At 42.8% G+C, this 23,885-nt stretch overlaps 1 protein-coding gene across 1 annotated transcript in view; it reads left to right on the top strand.

Annotated features, from left to right (window-relative positions):
• The window catches only part of LOC120998981 (adhesion G protein-coupled receptor F5-like), a 68,045-nt gene that overhangs the window by 24,156 nt on the left and 20,004 nt on the right, over window positions 1-23,885 (top strand). Inside the window, exons 7-9 of the mRNA XM_040429859.1 lie at window positions 10,523-10,672; window positions 13,547-13,743; window positions 14,773-14,952. Of these exons, the coding sequence (XP_040285793.1) occupies window positions 10,523-10,672; window positions 13,547-13,743; window positions 14,773-14,952 (527 nt within the window). The remainder of the gene's footprint in view (window positions 1-10,522; window positions 10,673-13,546; window positions 13,744-14,772; window positions 14,953-23,885) is intronic.

Below are 23,885 nucleotides of genomic sequence, written 5' to 3'. Positions count from 1 at the left end.
GCAGAATCTAAGACTGGCAATAATGTTCTTGCGTGGTGGCTGTAATTCCCAGCCAAGGGGTACAGGTTTGAAATACCGTGGACCAGACCATGTCCAGGGGTGAAGTGAGTCCTAGCAATGTCCCTCTCACCGCAGTAAAGTCTCACAACAAGGGGTTGTGCAAGAATGGCACCCCCCCCACACACACGCACACACTCACTTGGCCGGACCTCTAAAGGAAAGATGACTTACCTGCTTCCTGGCGCTTCCTCCCTGCTCCTTCTACCCTGGCTTGCGATGCTCTGCTGGGTTCCCACGCTATCAACAAGCGGTTTGCCATCACCATAATCACTGGCCGCAGCAGAGACCGCATCCCCTTGCATTATGTGAACATTTGTCATGACATAAGGGGATCCGATCTCCGCCACGGCCAGTAATTGGCTGCAGTGATGTCAAACCGGATGTTGATAGCGAGGGAGCCCAGCAAAGCATCACAGGCCTGGAGGAGAAGGAGCAGGGAGGAAGCACCAGGAAGCAGGTCAGTAAGCTTCACTATACAGGCCCAGCTCCTTTCTTGCACAACCCCTTTAAACAGCTAATACCTTACTGACTGACTCCAGTACTCGGCTATGCAGATTCTGGATCTTCCTGATTATTTCCTTTCTCTTTTGCTGTAGAGATGGTTTTCTTTCTGGGGATCATTCAGAGGTAGTGATTCCTTGGGATGAAGGCCTAGTTTTCTGAGGAGCGTGTAGCTTCTTCTCACTTCCTCCACTAGCACACTACTGATAGAACTAGGGGCGGATCTAAGTCCATCTCCTAACTTCCTACAGGAACAGAGTCAGGATCATTAACCCCGACTGATCCATACAGAGATATACTGGTACATTACAAGATATGCGTGGTATGCATCCTAGGTGTGAGTGGTGCATTTGAGTACATGCTTGTGCCTGTGTGTGCAGCATTTGTCCTATGTGTGAGGCTTGGTTTGCTGGTTATGGGTGGCACATCTGCAGCAAGAGTCCAGGGTCAAGGTGGTTACATGCCAGCATTCCAGTAAGTGGGTGACACATGTGTACCAGGAGCAGAGTGTGAGTGGTATATTTGTAGAACTTTGGGGTATGTCCTGATTATGAGTGGTATGTTTCCAGCTAGTGGGAGCCATATATGTTTGCAGCACTTTATGATTCTATTGGCTTCATATTAATAATAAAAAAAAATTGCGAGCGGAAACCAGTCCATTAAAGGGCATAAAGATTTAGACATGTGACACTAGATGGACTGTTACATGTGCACTTGGCAGCTGAAGGCATCTGTGTTGGTCTCATGTCCTTATGTGTCCACATTGCTGAGAAGGATGATGTTTAGTTATATGCAAATGAGCCTCTAGGAGCAACACCTAGAGGCTCTGCTCTCTCTGCAACTGCTGCGTCCTCTCACTTTGATTGAAAGGGCCAGGCAGTGAAAACATGATCACACCTGGCCCTGTCCATCAAAGTGCAGAGGGCGCTGCAGTTGCAGAGAGAGCAGTGCCTCTAGGTGTAATGGTAACGCCCCCATTGCTCCTAGAGGCTTATTTGCATATAATTAAACATCATCCTTCTTAGCAATGCAGACACATATGAACATGGGACCAACACAGATGCCTTCAGCTGCCAAGTGCACAAGCAACAGGTCTACAATTTTATAGCTAAACATCTGCTGACAGACGCTCTTAAAGTCACATGGCTCACTGCAGGAAGGAAATATACTGCTGTCTGCTTCCAAGGGTAACCACATGCACACAGTGACTCCACCAGCAGAATAGTGAGTACAGCTCTGGAGTATAATACAGGATATAAGTAATATCATGTATGTACACAGTGACTCCAGCAGCAGAATAGTGAGTGCAGCTCTGGAGTATAATACAGTGTGTAACTCAGTATCAGTACAGGATAAGTAATGCAATGTATGTACACAGTGATTCCACCAGCAGAATAGTGAGTGCAGCTCTGGAGTATAATACAGACTGTGACTCAGGATCAGTACAGGATAAGTAATGTATGCACACAGTGACTCCACCAGCAGAATAGTGAGTGCAGCTCTGGAGTATAATACAGGATATAAGTAATATCATGTATTTACACAGTAACTCCACCAGCAGAATAGTGAGTGCAGCTCTGGAGTATAATACAGTATGTAACTCAGGATCAGTACAGGATAAGTAATGTAATGCATGTACACAGTGACTCCAGCAGCAGAATAGTCAGTGCAGCTCTGGAGTATAATACAGTGTGCAACTCAGAATCAGTACAGGATAAGTAATGCAATGTATGTACACAGTGATTCCACCAGCATAATAGTGAGTGCAGCTCTGGAGTATAATACAGAATGTGACTCAGGATCAGTACAGGATAAGTAATGTATGCACACAGTGACTCCACCAGCAGAATAGTGAGTGCAGCTCTGGAGTATAATATAGGATATAAGTAATATCATGTATTTACACAGTAACTCCACCAGCAGAATAGTGAGTGCAGCTCTGGAGTATAATACAGTATGTAACTAAGGATCAGTACAGGATAAGTAATGTAATGTATGTACACAGAGACTCCACCAGCAGAATAGTGAGTGCAGCTCTGGGGTATAATACAGTGTGTAACTCAGAATCAGTACAGGATAAGTAATGCAATGTATGTACACAGTGATTCCATCAGCAGAATAGTAAGTGCAGCTCTGGAGTACAATATGGGATGTAACTCAGGATTAGCCCAGGATAAGTAATGTAATGTATGTGCACAGTGACTCCACCAGCAGAATAGTGAGTGCAGCTCTGGAGTATAATACAGGATGTAACTCAGGATCAATAACTTAATTCTAGATGTAAACATAACATGGTCTTGAAAGGTGGTATGCACTGCAATAATGGTCACTTTGTTCTGATAAAATAAGACCACTGACTAATTATACACCTCTCAATCTCTATTATAAGGGGAGGAAAGCAAAAACACAACCTGCAAAATATACACATTGACTGCAGATAGTAAAAGATGTTTATCTTCTAAAAAGTACAATTGCAACTTTCAGAGAAATGAAGGGGCAAGAGATTCAAAAATAATAACGATTAACTATATAAAAAGAGGTAAGAATCTATATTATATTTATTTATAGGGGTTTTCTGGTCTTGTAATATTGATGATTTATCAATCTATCTATCTGTCTCATCTATCTATCCATCCATCTCATATCTATCTACTCAAATCTATCTATCTATCTATCTATCTATCTATCTATCTATCTATCTATCTATCTATCTATCTATCTATCTCATCTATCATATCTATCTAATATCTGCAACATGCTGCCCCCCAGGGCTGATCGTGTCCCAGGTTTTAGGAATGTCTAGTGATGTGGTGCGGCCCCAATAGTTTTTGTGTGTCATGGTGCTCCCCAGGGTTAGGCTCCGAAGCAATAAAGGGGAGAGTAATGGTGGAGGTGGAGAAATAGTCAAGTTCAGACTTTTATAAAGATCAACAGCTTTTCTTAAATCAACTTGCATTTTTACAAGAAGTGGTGTTTCTCTTGCTTTCAGCAGGCTTTGACATAAACAGGCAGGCAAACTTAAATATTCTGCTTTATCTTTCTGCTGGGCTAAACTCAGCTTTAGGCTAGTTTTACACTAGCGGCAGCCTTCTCTGGCAGGCTTTTCTGGCAGGTGAACAGCCTGCCAGATCCGTGCTGCCACTAGCCGGAGATCCGCTCCAGCCCCATTGATTATATGTCGTAGTTTTACTCTCGGCATGTTTGCCGTGCTGCCGCCGGAACTCCAGCCCGCCCCCATTATAATCAATTGGGCTGGAGCGGACCTCTGGCGCCACGCGTGCACTAGCGGCAGCACGGATCCGGCAGGCTGTTCACCCGCCAGAACAGCCTGCCGGAGAAGGCTGCCGCTAGTGTGAAACTAGCCTAAGTCTGGTAGCTGGACTCTGCAGCGATTCTGGTACCTCTGGAGTGGGGTACCCCTGGCTGTTGACCCTCTTGTCATACTCCATCTATAAATCTAGAAGGAGTCATGGTGCTCCATGAGCTGCTTCCCTCTGGTGGGACTCCTGCTGCAGGAGGGGGGCCTCCTCTCGCTGATACATCTTGGCACACCTGCATCAGACGCTACCCTGGTTCAGACTGACTAGACACTTCCTGCTGCCCCTCCCTTGCTAGGAAATGGGACTAGCCCACTTCTGCCCAAAAGGGGGAGAACGAAATGATAAGTTCCATTCTATCTAAAGATCTCTCTGCAATATATCCGCTGCCACCTGCTGGTGAACCAGAAATATAACATGTAATACAACAAATAACAGTTACATGGCAGAACAATTAATGCGCAATGTAAGCGGACCTGGAATAAATACACAGACGACTTAGCCCATTAGAGACGGTAGCAGGGTGAAGAAAAAGTAATACCACTCTGGGGTAGTACATATCTATCTCATATCATCCTATCTCATATCTATCTATCCAATATCTATATATTTGTTTATCTCTCCTTCTTATACATTTTGTCAGCTTGTCACCCCCTGATCCATAGCACCTGGTAGGACTCTGGTATGAGCTTTATGGGGCAACAAAGTTACATGAGGGTTACCCCCTTCCAAAATCACTCACTGTAAATAGCAAGAAAGACAAAGATAAAGTCAACTTGTATTTATTTAATTTTTTTACAGCCAACATAGAGATAATAGCAGCGTCGCAGATTTCTGCAGGTAAAGGTCTGGATATAACTTGCATAACTGATATCAGCGTACAAAGAATAGAGGTGGCAAAAGATACGACAAGCAATGTTAAAAACAGATCACGTACATTAAATACCACTAGTGTCAAGTTTTCAATACCTAATGCTACCATGGGGTGGTCAGGTAGGTACATTCATCCACTTATTTACAATGTAATATCACTCGGTACATACATTTTATATCTTGTAATGGCGTTAGAGCTGATTATACTCCAGAGCTGCAATCACATTTCTGCTAGTTATCACATTGAAAACGTTCATCGAGCTGGTTGCCGAACACACCCATATCAGCAAAGACAATACTTCCCAGACTGTAAATCACTTGCGAAAGCTTTAAGCAGACACTAAACAAGCAAGGAACCTTGGGAGATTTCAGCTCTCAAGCTTGCAGAATTGTGAATCCAGCTCCAGAGTAAAATGCAAAAATGAAAATTATTTTTTCCCAAATCATTCACTTATGGCAGCCAATGGCCATTGGCATGTATTTCTGACACATATTTTACTTAATGTTTTAATATGAGGCTTGGCCGTCTGCTGCCGTTCCTGCAGACATCACTGCAAAGGCCACTAATGTGCCAGCAGCAGTCACGTGTATGTATACAGAGACTCCACCAGCAGAATAGTGAGTGCAGCTCTGGAGTATAATCACACTTCCGATCCAGCGGGGCGTGAAAGAGGCAGAAACTAGAACTATGTTGCTCAAAAGGGGATGCTCTGACTACATCATTGTGTTTTTTTTTGTTTTTTTTACACCCTGTCTGGCCTCTTGACTTTTTAGCTGTCTTAGACAATCCCTTTAAGCTGACAGGTTCAGCTTGTAGGTCTTTGGCATTTACCTGTGAATGTTAAAGGGAATGTGTCATCAGAAAATGACCTGCTGTTTAAATCACTATTTTATATTTAACGTATTATTAAATAATTTGTTTATATTATTTTTCATTTTCCATGTCACTTTTTAGATTTAAACTAAAACTAAAAATACCGTAGTTCTTGCACTGGCCACTATGTCTAATAATTGGCACCACTTCTTGGTCTGTACAGATCACTTTACTGCAGTTATCTCCTTATCTGTCATTCTAATCCAATCTGTAATGATATCACCTCTGTGTATAGATAACACAGGATCCACCATTCACAATAGGTGATTGTGAGAGCTTATCTATTCTTTCCTTGTACAATGACCTCTGCACAGGTCACAGAGCATGCCTAGAAAACTCTCCTATAGAAGTCACTGAGGTCCCCTCCAGACCATTGTGTCTATGGTCCATGGGGCTGCCATAAAGCAATTTTTTTAATGCTGTGTAATTGCTGTTAAGAACAGCTCAGGCAAGATAGCCGCTCCCATCATAATGCTCAGGAAATAAAATAAAAAAATCTACAATCAGAAAATAAAAACAGATTAGAAAAAAAGGAGATGTGTTACTATCTTGTTTTAACTGGCAGATAAAAATTTTGGTGACACATTTCCTTTAAGCTTGCACTTTTCTGGGCACATGGACAAGATGGGTTTCTAGACAATTGCAGAGACCGGGACCACAGGGGCAATGTGTGAGTGTGGTGGTCCGATGGGAGAAGTTGTTGGCACTCGGGTTTCTGCAGCTGCCTGGGCCGGCGTGCAGCGAGTGTAAGGATGGCACCGGATTCCTTCAGGGCACACTCTGGTGTTAAGGGATCTCCTGCCGGATGTTGGTTGAGGTGCTCTTGGAGGTATGGATTTTAGGTGCAGAGGAGGCAAGGTCCCTGAGGTTCGTGATGCCAACACCCTTGGGTGCAAGTAGGTGATGAGTTCGGACAATAAGGAGACCAATTTTCTTAACAAATTCCCAGTACTTTACTGAAGCTGATCCAAAGGTCATCAATGTGAACAAAAGTCATTTACAGCAAGACAGCGTCTACAATGGCTCAGGTTAGTTCCCAGAAGTTGCATAAGGGGTTGTTTTCCTCTCTAGCAATCAATCTTCCTCTCTGGTTTCTCCAGGCTGGAGGGATGTACTATGTCTGCTGCACTGTATAGTCATATACTTTGGTTCACAATAGTTGCCGTATCCTCTCTAGGAATACTATCTCCTGACAGGTGGCCTTTCTGTCTTTGGCTATGGTGGACAGCTGGTAGCTTGGAATCTCTCCACCAAATGCAGAGGAGGCTAGAGACTGATAAACGACAATTACCTTCCTTTGCCAATATTCTCACTCCCTCTCTGGGTTGCCGGGATCTTCTGTAATCTTTCCCTTCTATGGACTGGTACATGGAACTATCTCTGGAGTCTAGATAATTCTCCACAATGGCTGCTGAGATGTTGCTTCTACCTCAGACTGTACTGTAGTGACTTCCTTCCTCTTAGAGAGAGAGAAGGGTGGAGACAGCCTTGGGAGGTTTGTTAGAACCTCCCCCTCACTATGCAACTTTGTGGGATCTCAGGCACAAGCACATTTCCATGAAACACAATTACAGTGTCTAGCAGTGTGTTTCAGGACACTGCACAATGTACACAGGCGCAAGAACATAGTGCCGGACAGGTTCCGGACTAAGAGTGAAGTATATAAGGAGTTAAGTCATACCGTCACGTACCTTTGGCAGCAGACAACCCCTTTTGTCAATTCCCAGGACCCATCTCCACCTCCTAGGGCATCTCTTTCTCAGACTCTAGCCACTAAGAATTAACCTTTCCAGAGGCCACCGACTACAACTATAATTATGCATCAATTTTCCTTCATATTGTACACATATAAAAAAAAATGCAAATATTCAAACGATTCATGTTAGCTCCTTCTCCCATGAGTATATGTGAAAAGTAAAAGAAGAAACAATATAGCACAACACAATAATTCAATTACACTAAACGTCCACACCTGTACGGGGTATTTATTGTACTGCTAGTCTACCTTCTACATGTTGCTTGAGTCCAGAGACCAGAGACTGGATTGTGCTGAGCTATAACAGCCCTGTGTTTCCTTATTAACTGGGCACCATTGTTAAAGGCCATGAACACCTTCTGAGTAATTTTTTATTTATTTGGATGTATTGTGGGCTAAAAAATAATTTAGTGAAAGGTTTTTGTTAGAAATGTTGCTGCTACCTGTCATATCGGCTACCTGATGACTTGGTCTCCAGCCCCTCTCACTACCCTTCTGAATGATTAATTCTATGGAGTTCTCGAGTGGTTCTGAACTTAGTGCACCTGGGCCAAAGGCCATAAGAAGCTCTATTGCTCTTAAACGCAAAAGAAATCAGAGACTGTGGATTGTGCTAAGGCTACTTTCACACTTGCGTTGTTCTTTTCCGGCGCTGAGTTCCGTCACAGGGGCTCTATACCGGAAAAGAACTGATCAGGTATGTCCCCATGCATTCTGAATGGAGAGTAATCCGTTCAGTTTGCATCAGGATGTCTTCAGTTCAGTCGTTTTGACTGATCAGGCAAAAGAGAAAACCGTAGCATGCTACGGTTTTATCTCCGGCTAAAAAAAACTGAAGACTTGCCTGAACGCCGGATCAGGCATTTTTTCCCATAGGAATGTATTAGTGCCGGATCCGGCATTCAGAATACCGGAATGCCGGATCCGTCGTTCCGGTATGCGCATGCGCAGACTGAAAAAAAGGTGAAAAAATAAATGCCGGATCCGTTTTTGCCGGATGACACCGGAAAGACGGATCCGGCATTTCAATGCATTTTTTCGACTGATCAGGCATTTTTAAGACTGATCAGGATCCTGATCAGTCTTACTAATGCCATCAGTTAGCATACATTTTGCCTGATCCGGCAGGCAGTTCCGGCGACGGAACTGCTTGCCGGATCTCTCTGCCGCAAGTGTGAAAGTAGCCTAAGCTACAGCAGCCCTTTGTTTCCTTGTTTCTCTGGGTTGCTCAGTGGGCCTGTTCCAAGCTGAAACCTCAAGATTTTGTGCCCATCAGAAAACTGTAACGAATAAGTTGTGCGCCCACCAATGAACCATAACTGCTAAGCTGTGTGCCCACCAATGTATTGTAACCACTAACTGTGTGCCTGCCAGAAAGCTGTATCCACTCAGCTGTTTGCTGGACATAAAACTAACCACTAATTGGTGTGCCTACCAAAGAACTGTAACTACTGAGCTGTGTGCCCACCACAAAACTGTAAACGCTTAACAGTTTGCCCACTAGAGAACCAAAACCACTAAGCTGAGGACCCACCAAAAACCTGTAACCACTAAGTTGTGTGCCTGCCAGAGAACTGTAACCACCAAAATGTGTGCCTGCAAAAAACTGGAACCAGTAAGCTGTGTACCCGCCAAAGGACTGTTACTATTAAGCTATGTGCCTACCAGAGAACCATAACTAACCAAGTTGTGTGCCCACCACTGAACCATAACCACTAAGTACACCCCTTGCCACCAGAGGTGAACTATTGCAGAAAGTTTGAGAGTGCTAAATCATATGTATCATAAACTGCCTTCTCTATTTCAAATTATGAAACATAACGTTGCCAATGATATACTGTGCATAATGTTTTATATACTCACATTACTTTTTTAATGGTTTCTATTTCCCTTGCATTTTGATCAAAGGTATATTCATATGTACGGCGTATCAGAGTAACCTGAGTAGTTCACAAAATATAACAGTAAATGTTGTACCTTTACCACGGAGTGAGGAGATACAAGTCTACCCCAAGCAATCATATGTGAACTCTAGCTGTGTAGCAGTGCTGACGTGCTGCGTATTTAATGAAAACTATACTATACGGTTCGGGAACATCACAGTAGACACACCTGGTAAGAAATCTTATCACAGAGAGACAGCTAGATAGTTTTATATATATATATATATATATATATATATATATATATATATATGAGATAGATAGATAGATAGATAGATAATAGATAGATAGACAGATATGAGATAGATAGATAGATAGATAGATAGATAGATAGATAGATAGATAGATAGATAGATAGTATCTATCTAATTTGAAATGATTCAGGATAAAGTAAAAGTGTTTTGGATCCGTTTATTCCCCCAGATAATCTGGGGAATAAATGTGTCCAACACCCTTTCACCTTATCCTGAATGCTGCCTCATCAATTCAAATTAGATAGATAGATAGATAGATAGATAGATAGATAGATAGATAGATAGATAGATAGATAGATACTATCTATCTATCAGTCCTCATATCTATCTATATATCTATCATCTATCTATAAAACAAAACATGCAATGCAACAGCTCTCTGAAAACCAAATAAAGTACAAAAATGCCTAATAATGTACAATCTATCTTTCTATCTGTAGCATAACTATGCATACCATCTATCTACAGTTTATCTATCTATCTATCTATCTATCTATCTCTCAATCCCATATCTATTGTATCTATCTACTAAATTCTGCTAACCCAAACCAAGGCTTAGGCTACTTTCACACTAGTGGCAGGACGGATCCGACAGGCTGTTCACCCTGTCGGATTCGTCCTGCCGCTATTTTGCCCGGCGAGAGGCCGCCAGACTAAAAAGTCGGACGTGCAGTACTTTTAGTCCGACGGCCTTTCGCCGTGCACTGCCGTGCTGCGCCGGAGCTCCGCCCCCCATCCCCATTATAGTCAATGAGGACGGAGCGGCAGTCCGGCGGCACCGCAAAATAGCGGCAGGACAGATCCAACAGGGTGAACAGCCTGTCGGATCCGCCCTTAGCTAGTGTGAAAGTACCCTTAGTTTTGAGAATATAAACCAGGCTGCTTAAATTTGATCCCAGGAAATCTCAAAATCAGTATATTTATGTTATTGCATTTTCTTGTAGGTACGCCATCTGGAGACAGTGGAAATATAAAATGTTTTGAATCCGAACAGTTAGTTAAGTGTGAACCCAATACAATACACTGTGTAGTCACCAACAAATTGTCTGACCAAGTCAGGAGCAAAGACGCGATTACCATAAGCCTTCTAGATGGTAAGAAAATAATTACAGAGAGGCAAATGGGGAGGGTGAGTAGTAACCAAGATGTGAATCGGCTGTGACTACTTTATTTTCTGAAGCTATACAGTTTGAGGAACCTAAAAGCCTCCTCCTCTGTCACGTACAGAAATTGAACACAGTGGAAAATAGGCCCAAAAATATCCTTCAGTCACTCACCCCCTACCGTTACCGAACAAGAATCCTGAACCCCAAGACAGCATTGTATACTGTAAAGCATCTTCCAGTCTATTGCTCTACTACCACAAGTAGTTGCTTCAGAATCATGTACATCTTCCATATGTCTACAAACAAGATGGCTGAAGTTCATGCCAAAAGCTGGCCATACACATTAGATGTATGTTGGTTAAACCTGACAATTTTGGTGGAATCAGCGACCAGCTAATATATATGGGAGCCTCCCAACTCTTTCCAAATGGTAGATGTTGGGGAAGATAAGAATCACCTATGTTGGATTTCAACTGCCCGATCCTTTTGTTCTCAGGCGGATAAGCAGCTGATGTGGGAACCAGATCGACAAAAACATGCAGGTGTCAGCAGGACCTGGCCTTGTTGCTGTGGTGCTGCCGCAAAAAACAATGACCCAGTATGCCGTGAAAGCCATGTACTGTACCTACCCATAACACCTTGCTGAACTGTGAGAATTGCAAGGAGCAGCCCAAATTCCCCACCAAATGCAAGTACAAGGCAGTGATGGCTTATGGTGTCTAGGTATCTTCCAGGGGTGTAGCTATAGGGGAAGCAGGGGAAGCAACTGCTTTGGGGCCCAGACCCACAAGGGGCCCCCTCAGGAGGAAGACTAAAATATTTTATTGTCAGCACCCCCTCAACAATATTATACAATGACATTATATGCAGTGACACTGTAGGAAACGGACAGAGTGGCTGCTGGGCCTTGTCTGAGAGCTCAATCTTGACTAGCCACAGGAGTGGGGGTTGTAAATAAGTTGGTGTGGGGGGGGGGGGGGGTGTTCAAAAATTTGCTGTGGGCCCAGTTAGTTGTAGTTACGCCACTGGTATCTTCCATCAAGGCCATTCGTACACCATAAGTTTCCCTAAATGCAGCAGAAACAACTAAGTGGTAAAGCAGCGATTGCATCACCAGCAACTTGGCCAGGTGGGGGTTCAGCTTGCACACCATTGGATTGCTGGTTGCATATAGCTGTTTCCTGGCCACATTCAGTAAGCAATGACTGATGTTTGAAGGAGGAGGAGTCTGAGTGGGAAAAGCTGTAACTGGGACATGAGATGTGATAAGTTTAAATGGCTACTAAACCCTGGGAAAAAAAAAAAAAACTAAAATACACGTAAGGTAAAGTTTCTGTATAGACAGCAATTTTAGCAGATATCCTGCAGTCTGATAAATGCCTCCTTCCTTTCAGCCTCTCCATCTTAGGCTGCAGACCAGCTCTGTGCCCTAGCATAACCTCACAGTGAAATCAGGAAGTACAGCAAAGGGGTGGGCCTCAACACTGCATTCATATTAATAGACACACAGAGCACTGTGAAAGAGCTGGAATCTGCAAAACTTCCACCTCTTACAAAACCTCCCTTTATATGTTTGCAGATATACCATATAGTACCTTGGCCCTGACACTGCTGAAAGTGCTACTCAGCTTTCCCAGATGGCTGGACATTAGTTTAGCATTCATTAGGGTTTGAAATCTGGATTACAAGTCTTGTTGAACTGTACACACTATCCAGATAATGTTACCCTTACATGTGCAGGTAACCTAGCTTTTCCAGAACCCTGAAAGCTAAATCTACCTAGCTATGACACTATTTATAGGGTAGCCAAACGTCCGGTTTTAGGCCAGACAGTCCTGTTTTCTGGCTCCCTGAGCATTGCGCCTTCCAGTACCACCTACAGAATTGGACTGAAAATTTGGACAGAATTTCAGAGTAAGATCACTTTTGTGACACATATGTGAAGTGTGACTATAAAAAAGTTGCAAAAAAGTCACAACTTCACACCAGGTATCCCCTAGATTTACTTTTACTGAAATAGGAGCAACCACATTGCACTTGCGCCAAATTTAAAAACTAACCTCAAATACTCCTACAATGATAAATCCCTTCCCTATCCATAAATATAGTACCACCAAAACCATGAGTATATCCTATACATGTAGTCTGATCTCCAGCATAACTCCACATGCTAACCAGCTTTCCAAAGCTTCTTGAATGCAAATATGTACAATTATGAAGTGAAGGGTGGAGTCATCACTACATAACTAGGCAGATGAACTATTAAGCTGTCTAGAAAAGTTGAGATGTAAACGATCCCCAATTAGCTGGGGAAATAGTACTTGATACTATAGGTGCTATGGCTGGGTCTATGTATAGACTACAGCTGGTGATATTGACACTATGGCTGGCAGTGTTACCACATTTATTTTATAGTTCTGGTAAGTAGGCGATTCCTTCCAATAAAATGGGCAGGTTCACTGTGTGTAAAAAAAAATATCCAGACTAAACCCAGTTCCCTCCTCCTAAACTTCCTGGCTCATGTGCAGTAGCATCAGAGGGGGAGAAGACCTGGCTGCAGCCTAAGAGAACAATGCACTGCTTCCTGTGTTATTTCTCATGCAAATGTGACATCGGACAAAACAACAAGATAGGGAGATTATGTTAGGTTTTGTTGGTTGTTTTTCTTTTTTTTTCATTTGAATGATGTGGCCCTTTACATTAGGTTTAAGACATAAGTATGAAAGACTGCAGCTAAGACCTGAGTAGTCATGAGATGAGGACAGTAGCGGTGGTCTACTGGAGAAGTCTTCTAGTTAGCCAAAGGAGATTTTTACAACATTTAATAGTTTTAGGTAATTTCTAACTAAAAATGTTTGCTAGAATCCTCAGGTAACACATGCAAAGCTGTTGATAAGCGTCCTGAAACTCCAAACGGACATAACTATTCTGTACCATGCATGACCATTGACCCGCTTCAATTTGGTAACATCATTTATCTCTGCGAGGATGGGACCTGGGGAGAGGCAACAAATGAGTGTTTTTCTGAAAAGATTTTTACAGAGTTGCAAAAACTCAAGGTAAGAAGGTCTACATCTATGTCATTCTGACAGCTGAAGATACGATAGATCTACACATACACGGCAGCATGATTGATAGTAGATCAGCAAATCCTGTAGTTTATGGATTCATATAGTATATTATGATGTAACAGCTGCCTACGATGTTACCAAATATAATGACTCCTTGCTGCATGGGATCTACAGTATACATTCAATCCAACACTGTCTACATGTAACATGAGTATATTACTGTGCTGTGCAGGAGAAGTTGCCGAAACACTACTGCCTTCTCTGAAATCACTTCCTGGTCTCCAGCTATTGGCTGAAGTTGCACCTCACAGACTTCCTGTCCCGCCCACCCCCTGCATTCATTGCATCTCTGCTCCATTTTAGCTGCTGCCTTCTACATATGGATCAAAGGGCAGAGGGAATTTGCAGGAAGGAGCAGAGGACTCTCAGTATTACCACTATTAGGAGCAGAGGACGGTGAGAGCAGGAAGTCTGTGAGGTGCTGCTTTAACCAAAAGTTGCAGAGCAGTAAGTAATTTCAGAAAAGGGGGTATGTTTTGGCAACGTCTCCTGTATTGTTCATTAACATACAGATGAGCTTTTCCAGAAAAATAATTTTTTTAAAAATTGACCATAATGGGTTAAACATAAAAAATATATACTCGCCCTCACCAATCTCCCACGGGTGCCGTTCCAACACTGGTCCAATCCCTACTGCTCTTCATTTCATGATCCTGGCCCAACACACCAGTCATTCCAGGAAAGGACTGCTCAGCCAATCACTAGCTCTGAGGTTGATTTGCTTCTACCAGTGATTGGCTGAGTAGGACTTTCCTGCCATTTCCAGTGTTTCATGCCAGGACCAGAGGCTGAACCAGCATTGGACGACAGTGGCGTGGGATCCGGGTGGGTGAGTGTGGTCATGGCCAAAAAAAAGTCTCCAAACATGTATGGAAGAGAGGAAAAGAACTGATATTTTGGCCACACTTTTTGTTTACCTTTATTTTTGTCATTTTCTTGTATTTATCCCAAACATAGAACTTGGTAGATGGTCCAGATATAGAACAAAACCTGCCATTATTTCTTGAAAATTTAAAGAATGTGGCAAAAAGTGAAAGCCATAATATAGCAAGGTCATCCAAAAATATGGAATACATGGTTGAAATGATATCTACAATTGCTAACCAGAACCTAACAGTATCTTTGACAATGATGGAAGTAAGTGAAACTTGACTTTTGAGAACATTTCTGCATATTGAAGCATTTGTGATAATCTACAAAAAAAAAACAAAGGGAACGTAAAATTACAGCCCCTGCACTTCAAGAAACCCCCAAAATATCTACCTGCTAGATCTTAAACATTAGTATCAGAGGTAGCTATAAAGGGTGCAAAGATAGCAGTCACACCCAAGACCTTGTATCAGAGGGCACCCAAAGGCCCCTCTACCTCATGGGAAAACATAGTTATTATAAAAGTCATATAGTGTTGGGGGATTGTTTCAGATTTTGGTTTGGGACATAGATCTATACCTTTAATTGGTTTAGGCCTAGAAGGTGGGACATGCAATCAATTTAAGACATCTCAGAGGTTAAGTTTCTATTGGGAATTACTTTATTGAAGGATGAAATTTGGCAAAAGAATGTTACATAAAAAGAACAGACCATAGGATAAGAGGAGGACACCAATTCCATATGTAGATGTGACGTTGATCATGAAGGGACTCTTTAGTCTTTAAGCGACTGTCCTACCATAAACGCTGATCCACATGGGTGTATTAGAGCTTTGTCTATTATGGATCCCTAATACAACACCCATAGAAAGCTATGGGTTCAAGATGTACCTCGGAGTTCCCATTTCATATGCAACCTGAAAAAGGAGGCTCCATTGCATACCATATTATGGACGTATTCTCCTCTAGAAGCAAGGTAATACAAAGCAAAAGAATATGATGGCACACAAAGGCACCATATGAAGGTGCACAGAGTAGCTATGACTTAAAAATAGAGATGCCTAGGGACTCTGTGTACCTAATGTACAGATAGTGTGTACTGGAGTCCAAACAAAAATAACTGAATTGAAAATAAAATAATGCAAGAAAATTTAGACTAGCAAATCCATAGTCACAGGTGCACATCCATAAAGCTAGCATGCAGACAGCAAACTGAAAACCTTTACACATGGAAACAATAGAACTAAGGATTAGTGTTGGGTGCGAATATTCGTATCGCGAATATTGGCACTTCGAGAATTCGCAAATATTTAGAATATAGTGATATATATTCGTTTTTTGGAATATTCTAGATTTTTTTTTCATCTCAACCCATGATCCCTCCCTGCTTCTTGCTTGTGGGCCAATGAGAAGGCTGCAATGACTTTGTCTGAGCTTAGCAACATCCCTAGCAACCAATAGGAAAGTAGCCTACCCCTTACTATATAAGGACCTCCCCAGCAGCCATTTTCTGCTGTTTTATGTAGTTCTGAGAGAGACAGCAGTGACATTGCTGTGCTCTGTGCTTTGCTGAGTCATTACATTAGATAGTTAGATATTTAGTTAGTTAGTTAGTTAGCTTATATAAATAATACAGATAGTTAGTGGGAGATAGTCCGTGTAGGTTATATAGTGATATAGTGTAGCTGGTTCTGCTGTCCATACATACATGCTACAGACATAGTGCTGTGATGTCACAAGTTCACAACAATACTTAGTGCACCAATCAGTAATATGTAGTCAGACCTGATAAAATGTGAAGTTGCACGTATTGCGCCGAAATATGCGCATCATTAATTGCCAATTTTTGCATTCGCAAATATATTGGTGCACTCTATCTGCATATAAAGCTATTGTAATGTTCTGCCGTGCCAACCATATTCTCCAGTCTCAGGAAACTTCTAGCAGCTTGAAAAATTTAGCAACAGTGACCCACGCCTGTATTTCACCCGCAATACGCGAATATTACATTGCCGATTTCGCAATCAAGAATGACGCATTCTCGAATTTGCAAATATATAACGAATATTCGCCCAAATATTCGCAAATATTGCAAAATCGAATATTGCCCCTGCCGCTCATCACTACTAAGGATTAGGGATTATTCTGGATTAAAGTGGTACAATACCTACTATACATAGAAAATGGAAGCTCTTTGCGCACATTTTTTATGAAACGTGTTTTGGGCCCATCTACCGACATCAAGGTGGCTTCTGCAGATGGGTACCTAACACTAACAGAACTGCCTCTCCTGGGCCTAACCTAAGCCTAAAATGTTCAGGGCGGTGTAGGAACCAGCTATATTTATACTCTGCTCAGAGGTATTGTACCATTTTAATCCAGAATAACCCCTAATCCTTAGTTCTATTGTTTGCATGTGTAATTGTCACGGCCTCGGTGTTGTGCGCGTGACACGTTGCCGTGCATGCCGGTTGCCAGGGGAAACGCATTGATATCGGCTTGCATGTGCTTTTCTGCCCTTTTCCTGGTTCCTCCCCTGTCTTATTCTGGAAGGGTTAACTCCCTGGCTGGGTGTGGTCACTTGGGTTTTATTACCTGTGGCTCCCTGGCTTGAGTCAGTTGTACTCCAGCCAACGTTTGTGCTGGAGCTCTGCTCCAGTCCAGGGTGTTCTGTCTGCCCAGTCCTTGAGGGCCACCTTGTTGGACATAAATTGTCTTCCTTTTGTATGCTCCTTATAACCTACCTCACTTGTTGTATGTTAGGTGTGGGTTTATGTTTAGGGTGTGTTGTACGTCTTGATTGTTGTTACATGTCTGGGCTGTTGGTGTTTGTCCCTGCATGCATGTAAGACGTTTTCCCTGTGTGCTATGTCCTCCAGAAGGAGATTGGTTTCCCGGAGGGGTGAAGCACTAGCCTGTATGCAGCGCTGCATGGGGCTGCCATGCACCTTGCAGCTTGGGGGTCCTGGTGTGCTGGATACCTGTGTGAGTTGTTGGTATGGCGTCCTGTTTGGTGTTAGGGCTCCTGTACGTATGCACGGGTTCCAGTCGTGGAGACTGAAAGGATTTGGACCTTTCTGGATCTCTACGACAACCTTGGTTTGAGACACTGACGTCAGGAGAGATGTTTCTCAGTTGGCAATAATAGACACACACACACACACATCACTGAGAAACACTCTAATTTTATTATGCTATTGCTTGGCCTCATATAGGCAGCAGAAAAGTTTGCACAACAACAGCGTTAAACCAATCATAAAATGATAAACATTGACGCCCATACAGATATTATCAGAACATCCTTTTATGGGTATGTAATACGTCACATATAAGAATGTACGCAGTTGTGCCGAATGACCCTGAGTGAATTAGAACATTTGTCCTAATTCTGGGAGATTCCCAGAATCTGTCCTGAGACAGATAAGTGAACCTAACTCACAGCGGGGGGGGATGTGAAGTGTGTAGGTGAGATATTATAACAATTCTGTACATCATAGAGAAGACAACATGGAGTCACATTTGCCTTCAATCCCCTCTTAGAACCAAATTTCTTAGATAATATGGTTCTTACCCTTGCCCTTTTCCCTGTATACCGCCAGATATTTTCTATATCCTTCATGTGAGTTGTCTTCAGGATTTAGGCAGCAGAGTCTCATAAAATGACATATTTGATACTCCTTCCATTATCAGTTTCCGTACACATTGTATGATACATGTTGCAACTAATGCTATTACTATAATAATTATCAGGATAATGATTCCCGACTGTACAAGTGCCTGTTTCCAGGTAGTGAACCAGCCAAAATACTGATCCCAAGGGTTATCGATAACGGAGTTTCTTTTGAGCTTGAGTGATAAATCCTCGAGTTTCTTTTTTGCCAGTGTGACCTTACCATTAGGGCCGGTGTTGTTGGGTATGAACGTGCAGCAGGATGAGGGGTCTGGCAATACCTTACAGACACCACCTCTTTCTGCAAGTATCATATAGAGTGCCATGCGGTTTTGAAATGTCATAATGGAATCTGCCTGTAACTATTCTGCTACACCCTGTAACGCATCCCTGGTGTAGTCTACAAACCTTTGTTGATTATAGCAAATATAGTTGATCCAGTCTACATTTTTGTTGATTGTTATATGGGGAATTATGGATTAAAATCCTGCTGCCACCTGACCTCTGGCCTTAAATTCATCAGGGACCCCTCTTGGGACCCCGATTGCATCAATATATACGTGTGGGTCGAAGCTACCTTTTGGGAGGGCACGACTGTTGCGTATATGTGTGTTTGTGTCTTTTCCATTTTCAGTGAAGATATGTATGTTCATGATGGCTTTAGCAAGGGCACATTCAGCTTTCCAGAAACCCTCTAGTCTAGATCTTATCTTTCCATCCACACAGATCCAATATACATCTCCAATCGAGTATACTTGATTCTGTGTGAGGGAGGTATCTGTTTCACTGTAAGTTGCACAGTATCCTTCAGTGAAATTACCCAGGGATCTTCCTTGATCTCCCCCTCTGTGGCAGGTATAGTTGCCAGGATAGATATGTATACCTGCACCAGGGCGGGGAGTTTTTATGAGTGGGTATTTTTGCTTCCATTCTTCACATGCAGACTGGTTACTAGATGAATTTGAGAATAATTGCAAAAAACATTCCTCAACACTAGAGGGCAATATTAAGGGCACAGTACCTAGGTGAGGCTTAGCGGTCCCACATATATAACAATTACTTTTATTTACTGAAGCAGCGCTGTACTTCATCCATTCTAACCATAGGTTGGCATCAGAGAACCCAGTTTCTGCTGCAAGAGCCTCCTCATATGTTGGGTCAGATATTGCTCTCATATTGTTAAAAGTTAAGATACGGGGTTTGAGGGGGTTTGTTTGTTTCTGAGGGTATGTCCATTCTTATAGTGGTTGCCGCATCTCGTGGAAGGACTGCACTTCATTATGCTGCATAAACAGAAGGAGTAAGTGAGTACTGGAGGAATTGTACCAGAAGGTAGTGATTCCACCTTTCTGCGTTATAGCAACTTCAGCTTTGTTATCCTCCGGCAGAGTCATTAAGATCGTCAGTAATCCCACAGTCCAAGTGGACCGTCTGTGCCATCTTCCAGAATTGAGGGAGTGCATCCTGGTGGAGGTCAGAGCTGTCTGCTCCCGTTAGTACCTCACTTTATCCTTTTTTGAGGTCAGGACTGTCTGTCCCCGTTATTACCTCCTTTTGGGGTGCCTCCTTTAGCAGTTTCACACTGGTGGCGTGGATACAGGTAGATGCTTCTTCCGTGAGTACTGCTGTGCGGGTCACGGCTACCACTGTAGTCGGTGGTCCGTAGGTGAAGTCTCCTGCGAATTTTCCTTTCTTTAATTTCTGCACGATATCTCCCACTTGGAATGGGTGAGTTGGTTCCTGTGAAAGACAAGGAGACTTACAAGCAACTTTTTTCCTTAATTTCACTTAGGGTTTTAATCAATCTGGTTACATTGGTGCTTGGGTTGTTCCTCAAACATGTGATACACCTTCCCACATAATCTGACACTAACTGTTTAATGCCTGTAATATAGAAGTTCTGTGCTAGCAGCATGTGTGTTGTTTGAATGCTGTTGTGTCCTACTCCATGAAAATGTGCAATGAACAGAGCGGAGCTGTGCTGTGGTATGCATGTTTCCCCCTCTATGCAGATTAATCCTGTCCTAGGATTTTTCTGCAAGATAGGATAACACCAATTGGCCATTTCATCGTCAGTAGCTGAGGACTGGAGATCGACAAGCATCTGAGTTAACTCAAGTGAAGGAGGTACTAATTTCACCATCTGCAATGTGGCCAGTGCAGCCTTCTTGGCCTCCGCGTCTGCCAGGGCATTGCCTTGGGACACATGATCTTTACCACCAGTATGCGCCCTGCAGTGGACAATTGCAATCTGTCAGGGAAATCTTATGGCTTCTAAAAGTTGTATGACAAGTTGTGAATGTGAGACGTGCTTACCATCAGCTGCAATAAATCCTCTCCTTTGCCAAATGACCCCGTGGTCCCAGACCACTCCATGTGCGTACCTGAAAAAAACAGATACTTAATCACCAGTCCGCAAAAAATCAGCTGCAGGTCCGAGGAGTGTTGTGGGGTCGATCACACTTTCATGGAATGTACAAAGAGGGTTCGGACCGCGCGTGTCGTAAATAGACGGTATAAAACAGTTTTTTTCTTCTCTTTCTCCCTTCAAAAAGGTACCGAGGTCTGCAGATGTCCTATTTGTGGATATCCTGCAACTTGTAAAAGAATACAATAGTGTAAATCCGTATGGTTGTGCTGCCCTGTAATGCACAGATTGTGCTTACACGGCACTCCACCAACAACAGGCGTATCAAAGGTATCCTCCGCAGCTTGTTTTAATTCTTCGTGGCGAAGGTCCACGTTCACACGCCAGCACACAGGGCTCAACCACGGACTTAGTTACAGCACACACCAGATGGGTCTGCTAATGTTCCCAAATTCTTTTGATTCAGAAATTACTGTGGATACAAGTGGTCCCACCATAGTGAAGCTCCGATAACTATTTAAAAGGTTTATTCAGTACATACTTACAAACATGCACTTTAAAATTGCATTAAAAAATCCCAGCGTCTTTTTCCTTGCCCGACCCAGGTTTCGCTCCTTGAGCTTCGTCAGGGGCACACATAATCTCTCCCTCCCCCTTCTCTTTTATTTAGTAGGTTAGCGTTAATCAAGCATCTGATGTGCTGCTCAAAACGCCTCCTCTTTTTTTCTCTTTCACTTAACCCTGTACTTGTATCTCTTAATTCTCAATGGGAAAAACCGCAGATCTCTAAGTCCTAATTCACATGGGGATAGTTGTTCTATCAACTTCTGTAACTAATTTAAAACAGCTTGTAGATCAAAATCTACATTCAGGCCCCCCGGTTGTAGCGTACTCAATTCATATATCCACCTGCTTTCTTTTTTGTTAATTTTCTCAAAAAAACTTCCTCCCCTCCAATGGTTTTGTACTAATTCTACCCCCATAAATTTTAGTCCCTCTGGGTTCTTTTGGTGATATCTTTTATAGTGCGCCGAGACACCATGACTTTCAAGCCCCTTCTTGATATTTCTTATATGTTCCTGCACCCGGACCTTGAGGGGTCTGATGGTACGTCCTACATTCTGGAGGCCACATGGGCACTCCAGTACATATACGACCTCTTTACTATGGCATGTCATCTCTCCCACTACTTCCAATTGTTTTCCTTTCACAATACTGTATACTGTGGTACTACTTTGTAGTCTCTCTGTTCTTTTTCTATTTTTGCAGGCAATACAGAAACCACACCAATTAAAACTGTTTTTTCTTTTTTTGCTTGTCTCCTCAGGTCGGATGGCACTATGTACTAATTTATTTTGTAGATTAGGTGCTCTTTTATAGATGACCAGTGATTGTTCGGGAATTACAGGTCCAAGTACTGGATAATTTCTCAGGATGGGCCAGTTTCTTTTGATTGCGTTTTTTAGTTCCCCAGAACATTGTGTGAACTGGGTTATGAACGAAAAGCGAAAATCTGTTATATTTTTCGCTGTTTTTGGGTTATTTGGGGTCTCCTCTCTTTGTTTTATTGTATCTATTATACATCTTTCCAATTTTTCACTCTCATATCCTTTTTCTAGGAAGCGTTCTTTTATTTTTTTACTTTGTTCTTTAAACATAACTGTGTCAGTGCATACCTGCTGTCAGTGTAAATGGTGACTGGCTTGCCTTCATGTAGTATGCATGCTCTCGTGAGTGTAATTAATTCTGCTGCTTGTGCAGATTGGTATGTGATGGGTCTGGCTTCCAGGACAATATCGGGTAGCATAACAATAGCATATCCTGCATGATAAGTGTTGTCATTTGGTCTGCTGCAGGATCCATCAACAAAAACATCAGGATCCCCTTCTACTGGTACAGATTGTAAATCAGAGCGGGGTGATGTCTCATGTTGGATGGCATGTATACAATCATGTGCCTCTGTCAAGTGATCCTCAGGTCCTTTAAGTCCTAATAGGGCATTCAAGATAGGTGCTGGACCTGAGGTGTGTGTTGCGTATTTGATTTGGAGGGAGGGATTGCTGAGGAGTAGAATCTCCCATCCAGATAGTCTTTGTGCGGACATGTGCTGTGTGTGTATGCCTTTGAGAAGGCCTACTACATCATGTGTGGTGTACAGGATAGTCTCATGTCCCATTGTGAGTGGCGTTGCAAGCTCAGCAATCATAGCACAGGCTGCAAGAGATCTCAGACAGGCCGGCATTCCTTGGACGGATGCCAGAACCACCTTTGAGAAAAAAGCACAAGGATGTAACTTGCCTCCGTGATATTGTGTCAGCACACCCGCCATGGTTTTACAATTTTGTCGAGCATATACGTGGAATGTGAGTTTGTAGTCAGGGAGGCCCAAACCTGGACTTGTCATTAAAGAACATTTCAAATAATCAAATGCATTAAACATTTCCTCAGACCACCTGATGAGATCTGGCATGTCTGCCAGAGTGGCTTGTCTCATTACATTGTCATAGTAGGAGCAATCAGAAATCCATTGTCTGCAGTAGTTTATCATACCAAGGAAAGATAACATTTCTTTCTTGGTGTCCAGGCTGACCAGGCCCGCAACAGACTGGACTCTTTCTGTGCTGATTCTCCTTTCTCCCTTTGTGAGAACAAAGCCCAAGTATTCAACTTGCTTTTTACACCATTGCATTTTCTTGTGGGACACCTTGTGTCCACATTCAGACAACCATTTCAACAAAGATAAACCATCTGTTACATTGGCCTCCTCTGACATACTACACAATAACAAATAATCCACGTATTGCAAGAGCACAGAACTCTGGGGGGCGTGCCAGAGTTTTAAACTGGCTTGGAGGACAATGCTGTACACTACAGGTGAATCAGCATATCCCTGGTGCATCCTGCACCAGGTGAGTTGACGACCCTCAAAGGAAAAAACAAAATTAGTCTGGTCTCCTTATCAACTGGGATAGAGAAGAAAGCATTTTTCAAGTCTATCACGCTGAAACAGACAGCTTCTGCAGTAGATGGCTGAGAGCAACTGAGAAATTTCTCGGCTGGCTCTGTTTACTCACGGTTGGCTCCTGAACGTTTGTAACTATGTGTGGGGGTCTGTATCTTCCTGATCTCAAAGCATCCCGCTGCCTCCTTCTCATATAAATGT

Source organism: Bufo bufo, chromosome 4, assembly GCF_905171765.1.
Source record: "Bufo bufo chromosome 4, aBufBuf1.1, whole genome shotgun sequence".
NCBI lineage: Eukaryota > Metazoa > Chordata > Amphibia > Anura > Bufonidae > Bufo > Bufo bufo.
This window is presented reverse-complemented; position numbering and strand designations above follow the sequence as displayed.